The sequence below is a fragment of the Athene cunicularia genome (assembly GCF_003259725.1).
Source record: "Athene cunicularia isolate RWA chromosome 5 unlocalized genomic scaffold, athCun1 chr5_part1, whole genome shotgun sequence".
NCBI classification, from domain to species: Eukaryota; Metazoa; Chordata; class Aves; order Strigiformes; family Strigidae; genus Athene; species Athene cunicularia.
The window spans coordinates 18,906,817-18,913,394 of NW_020799101.1; the positions used below are offsets into that span (position 1 = coordinate 18,906,817).

Sequence of the window (6,578 nt, forward strand, 5' to 3'; positions counted from 1 at the left end):
CACTGGAGGCTCCATCTAAAAATCAGGAAACACTTTCTTACTCTGAGGGTGACTAAGCACCAGTATGGATTGCCATGCAAGGTTATGGAGTCTCCATCCTTGTAGATATTCAAAACCTACCTGGACGTTGCCCTGGACAACTGGTTCTAAGTGACCCTGCTTGAGCAGGAGAGTTGGACTAGATGACCTCCAGAGGTCCCTTCCAATCTCAACAATTCTGTGATTTTGAAGCAATGACTGTTACAAGCAGCTTAATGGCTAACATTGGAAAGAAAAGGACAAAAGCCAAACGAATGCACTGATGTGCTTTGCTCTTATTAAAGAGTATTTCCAGCACAATTTCTAGGGAAAGAATGAAATGCTAATTACAGGTGTTAAGAAAATAATTTTAGCCAGTGATGGCTCCAACATTGTGCCTAGTTAATATGGGCATGGAGAAGAGCAAAACACATTTAATTTTGAGGTGCTAACATAGCAGACTAGCATGTAGACTACCAGAAGAATCTGAAGCAGTATACTCAAATAGGAAAACTATCACAAATGACATTTTTCCCTGCTACTTACTAGTAACCGCACTGACAAGTTTATCTTATGGGACATATTACATTCAAATTCTTGTTGTGTGTGAAAAGGAAATATTATACACAAAACCATGAATCTTTTGTTAGTTTATTTGAAATCTTAAAGTTGTTCCTACTCCACAACTTAGTGATAACACCTGATTATCACAGCACCCAGCAGCCCAGAAATCCTGGCCTCGAGCACTCATTATGTCTGGCATTAATACACTGATTTCTAGGAAGCTCAGGTTTACCAGACTGCCTGAGAAGGAAGAAAATTCCAAGATCATCCTCCACCTAACAAAGAGTAAGATATCCCCATGATCAATCATATATTCCACCCAGCAAAACCCTGAAATATTAGCATGTTGCCATAACCACATCACTCCCTCAGTGCTGAAGCCAGTAACTTTACAACTCATGGACACCAAGAGCATAAGCATAACAGAGAGAAAATGGCATGCGCCAGGAAGTGTGCTTACAGCAATTTTAACGATAATATGGCAACTATGTGTAACATTATTTTCTGTAAAACATATTCAGATGATTAATAATTCTCTGATGAGATTTAAGATTACAGTGACACTGGGACTAAGTCCTGCAGTTTACACAAAAGGTGCTTCCTTTTTAGTCATTACATGAATTTGAGTGGAATTTGTTAGTGGAGAAGGTATGCAGCTCTTTCTGTGAGCCCCATGGCACTCCTGTGGGCAGCTGTTCCATGCAAACCTTTTGTGAGCGACAGTCTACCATAATCACAAAAGTCCAGGAACCATGTTCCTGTGGCCCTGATAGGTATATTCCTTAAAGCATAACAATAAATTCTTGCCTTTCCATATAAGGTGTGTGTCTCTTCATTCATAACAAGATTTTGAGTGCAACAGATGGCTTTATCTCAACCAAAGGGTGATACACATGTTAATTACCTGACAAAAGCTGATGTTCTCATAAGGGCGTGCTTGTGCAAGCAGTTCAGCTTTGGATTCTCTCTTTTCGCCATGAACTATTAACAATGGCTTCTTCCTTAAATAAAGGGAGATTACTATTAAAACATCAAGTGAATTAGTAATCAAGTCTAAACTATTCCTTCCTATAGTTATGACTTTTGACCCCTAAATCCAATAGATTTTAGTGCCATCTTCCTGCTGTGCTATATGCCCTACTAACTCAAAAAAGCAGTAACTACAATAGAACCCCTAAGAGAAAGACACTAGAAAACTTTAATAGAAAAAAGGTAACATGAAGGGCAGAGTAAATCAAGCATCAAAACAGAAACTAATAATACAAGATCTTGTCTGTATAGCTGGAAACGGACAAAAAAACCTCATAAGTATTGACATATAAATTGTGGATCTAAGACAATTTAATCATTATTACCTTACAGAGAAGATAGCAAGAATGAGAGGGAAAAGGAGAGGGATAAGTCTATTCTGGCAGTAGTTTTGCTTCCTAATACGTTTTTCTACTGCATTTCTAGTAAAAAGCAAAAAATGGAGAGAAAAACTGTACATCATACACTCAATCTGCAGTAGGTTGCAATTATCAAAAAGGAATTTCAAGCAAATGTAAGAACTGCTTTCAGGACAATGTCCAGCAACCACAACCATATTGTATCCATTGATATCATGATAATTTTCACATAGTTTTCTTGTGCCTTGCCTACATTCCCTCCTCCCTCTTACATTACCTTGCTCTTGGCTCAGTAAACTGTACGGCAAAAAACTTCCTGTTCCATCTTTATCTGTCATCTATTGCATTGTTATCATGGCCCACAATGGGACCTCCTAAATGTTAATTAATAAAAATCAGAAACCAGCCATACTGAACTCTGGCCACTTAAGTCTTGAAAAGAGGCAAGAAATCAATAGAGAGCCACAACTGTGGCATAAGCATACAAGGAAGACCAGGAGTCTACATATAAACAAAAGGTAATAGTAATTTGCAACTGCGAACAAGTGTTTATCATTCACTTGTAACAGGAACTTGCATGAACAGAATGATTTGGAAACTGTACCATTTCATCATTGTAAGATAAACATACCTGAATTCCTGCGGATACTGTCTTACAAGCCATCCCACATCTATGCAGTAGTTAAACTTGTACATAAGAAAACAGACTCATTAACAAGAAAAAAAATCAGCGTTTGTCAGAACAATAAACTACAGCAAAAAAGTTTCTTACATAAAGTCAGCACTCAATACCACTTACATCATTCAAAACGTTTTAAAAACAGGTGTATTTTTGAATTTCACATGGTTTCTTTCATGTCTCTTAACAATTCAGGAATTAAAGTTATTCAAAAGCATATTTTAGTCTTCATAAAATTTAGCATGCAGAAATAAAAGGTCACATACACATAATATAAAAGCTTTGGTTCAAGAACCATCTCTGCCATGTGCTTATACCAGGAATGACAGCAAAAGCCCTGTGGAGTAACAAAAGTATCATTCCTAGATTGCAAAGCTTTTTTCTTTCAAAAAAATAATTTACACACAGAGAAATACACATTTTTCAGTTGCACATTCCTCAAAAACAGGAGACAAAGCAGTCTTATAATTGCCTGAATCTAAACAGAACATGGGATGATATTTACATTTCACCAAATTGTCATGCAGTTGAAAACATTTATAGAGTTTCCTCTGTATTTTAACAAAGTTCCCTGCTAGTATCAGCTACATGGCACAAACATGCATTTCTAGTTTAGGGTTAAAGGGAAATAAGCAAGTGAAATTAATTTGACAAACAGAAAACTTACCTGGGCAGAAGACATGAGAGTCCCAAAAAGAGGAGACAAAATATCTATTAAAAACATTAAAGTATAATTAAGTAAAAAAAAAGGTTCAAGTAAACATTTCACATCTTGAACAGTTTGATAACTACCACAGCACAAATGACAGATTGTTCACAGACTTAGTGTAACAGACATTCACATTCAAGTTTCTGTTCTGAATATTCAAGTCACTGTTTCTCCTGTGAAACCCTTATGGTCTTGTTTGTAAAAACCATTAATCCTCTCAAAGTAGAAAACAAATTTTTAACTCATTAGGAGAAAGACCAAGATCATATGGAGGAAGAAACATCTCCCCGATAGAGAGAGCTTGAAGAACTGTGGCAGGGTATAAGCAATAAGGACATAGTTAATGCTTAAAGACTCAGTCTGCAACAGGTACGTGTATCCTCAGTTTATTAACGGTAACAGAGAAAACTAATCAGACTGAGGATTTATAGCCTCAATAACTGAATAGCAGCAACTTGAAAACATATCCTACAAATACCTTCTAGGATTAATATTTCATACCTTATCTCTACAGAAATCTGTTTTTTCAGGTTAAGCAAACAAGAACTGAGACCCTCCACCAGCTCAACTAATCACCCAGCAGAACAACTACTAAGACAGGACAGGCCAAAAGCCACAATGAACTCACAAAGCAAATAAAGATACAGCAGTAAAGCAATTGAGGTCTCCAACACCAGACTGCCATCAACAATCACGGCTCATAGGGAGCACATGAGGTTGAGGAAAAGTTACAAGCTAATTGTTTGTCTTCAGACATTCATTCTCCTTCAAAGAACTACATTTTTTTTTTCTGCCTCATTTTATTGTATTTCTGTGCATAAATCTGTTATTAATCTGTTTCTGATTCTGTCTTGTGATGTATGAGATTCCATTTCTGCGTGATGGGATCTTTACAGGTGCACAGAGCTGTTCCCCCTTACGTCAGACTACAACTACACAGCATTCCTGAAGCATTGGTACTGTACATCAAAAAAGTCGCTCCATCTTGACTTATACTCATTTCTATTAGAACTGAAATGGGCCCTCGAATCCAAGCCACAGAACTTCAGAAGTACTATCTTGCACTGCATCAGTAGTGAATTCCTAGGTCCAAAACACTTGGGAGCATTAAAACAAGTGCGAACTCAGGGAGAATGGTTAGGCACCCAAGAAAAAACAGTCCTTTAAGTGCCATGAAGGCAAGCAGTTTTCCCCAGATAAACTCAAAGAGAAGGCAGCAATAAGAAGCTTGCCCTGACTAAATGCACATTAGATTTGTGCAGTATAAACTCAGAAGTTACAAGACGATCAGTATCAGCACAGTAATGCTTTATACACTTCACTTCTAGAAGAGAAAGGCAAAGATAACAGAACCAATTCCTACAATTTGCACATTTAGAATATGAAACCCCAGCTACCTCAAAGAATATATGCATTTTAAAGAACCCACAAACTAAATATAAGCATTCTTTTGCAAATAGGTCTCCAAAAAGCCCACTTCCGTAGAAGCCACTTGTTCACCTTTTATGTGCAGGGCTCCAGAATTATAGGTCTGTTCAATCCCTGTGACTTTAGTGAGAAAAAACCTGAAAGGGTTCCCGCCATTCAACAAATCCCAGGTATCTTGGGTTTCACTGAGTGTTTCATTATAGTCCTCTGCTTGCTGACTCTCTGAGAGTTCATCATCTCTGCAAAGATTCAGAGCACGTTCTTCCGGTGTTTCACATATTTCTTCTTTCTGTGTTCCTTTTTGGCCACGCTTTTCCTGATCTTCAGGCTCTTCATCACTACTAGAAAGACACCAGCCTAAGCCTTCCTGGCTAGCTCTCTGTTTTCCTGCTGGAGGTGTTTCTGTAGAAAAACTTTTATCACCGAGCTTCAGAGGAGAAGCTTTTCTCTTGTGAGCAGCTTTCCTAGCTTCAGAGCATGGATATTGTGGCCCACTTGTTCTACCACGTGCAGCATCCAATAGTGAAGATGTAGAGGGTTTTTCACTATCAGAATTCTCTTCTGTACTTTCATCGCTGCTAGATACTGTCCATTTTCCATGTGCACCTTCCTGAAGCATGTTCCTAGGGATTAAAAAAACATAACACCAAACAAAAATCATGCATTGTTGCTACGCTCAAGTCTTTTTCCCTTCCTACTTTCCATTTGCTTATTACTAGAGAGCTTCGTTTTTCGTATCTGGCAGAATCTCCATGCAACTTCTGACTCGGAAAAGTTTCCCCGCGCACAAAGCTTATTTGTTTCTGTGCCCAGGAAACAAAGAAACACGTGCAACGGGAGCAGCCATCGGCTGAGAAGCCGCTATGGTGGAAATCTGCACACGGAAAAGGGGCCAGGACAGGGGCACGTAGAGGAAACCATTTCTCGAGCCAAAATAATCATTCCTATCACACAAATATTTTTCATCCCGACCCTAACAGTTAGGGGCCTAGCGCGCTCTGCTGAGGGGACACGGGAGCGGGGACTGGAGCCAGGGCCGCTCCTGCCGGCCGCCTCTGGAGGCCCACGGCCCCCCTCCGCCGCCCTCCACATCGCATGTCCTAATAATAAACATGTATTCTCAAAAATCTAGTTATTTTTGGTTCAAGTAGCAGCTGGGCAATTTTAGTTCTGACTAATACAATTCTGTAGCTGTACAAAAATCTTAACAAAAAGTTATTGGGAGAAATCATGTGTTGTACTCACAGGCAGATACAGGACAAATTGTATGGCTTAATGTAGTTCTGGAAGTTCTGTTTCTATTCTAGTATGCAAGTGATCTCAAAAAGAATATGGAGAACACACATGTAGGATTTTAGAATAAATATACCTGTGTCTGTGAGTCTTTCTCAAGGCATATTGATGCAAGCTTGACCAATATACTATAAAGTATATTTAGTGTAGAAATGATGATTCATCTTTCTTCTGCGATTTGAGCAATCTTCTTCCCCAAGGACAACTTGTGACTAATTTTATTTTTTTTTTACTTAAATACATATTTTAAGAAAACAGTCTTAACAAGGTCATAAACAAAATTTTGTCTATGATCATTTAAACTAAAAAACACAGAAGTATTTTATTAAACTGAATGCAGTCATCTCTGATACATTTCAGCTGTGGGTAAACATTTCCTCAATGAACTAGGGCCAGATCTGAAAATAATTTAGACTTCTAAAGTGAGTCTTAACTGCTAAATTATGAATCTGAAAATGCTCAGCTTCCCCTTATCTATCTTCTATCTTTTTTTTTTTTT

General features: G+C 38.2%; 1 protein-coding gene across 1 annotated transcript in view; it reads right to left on the bottom strand.

Annotated features, from left to right (window-relative positions):
* TDP1 (tyrosyl-DNA phosphodiesterase 1) overlaps window positions 1-5,819 on the bottom strand; it is a 44,897-nt gene extending 39,078 nt beyond the window's left edge. The window contains exons 1-4 of the mRNA XM_026849867.1: window positions 4,859-5,819; window positions 3,317-3,360; window positions 2,602-2,657; window positions 1,487-1,583 (exon numbers count right to left, since the gene is read on the bottom strand). Of these exons, the coding sequence (XP_026705668.1) occupies window positions 1,487-1,583; window positions 2,602-2,657; window positions 3,317-3,360; window positions 4,859-5,447 (786 nt within the window). The 5' untranslated portion in view covers window positions 5,448-5,819. The remainder of the gene's footprint in view (window positions 1-1,486; window positions 1,584-2,601; window positions 2,658-3,316; window positions 3,361-4,858) is intronic.
* Window positions 5,820-6,578: the final 759 nt, after the last annotated feature.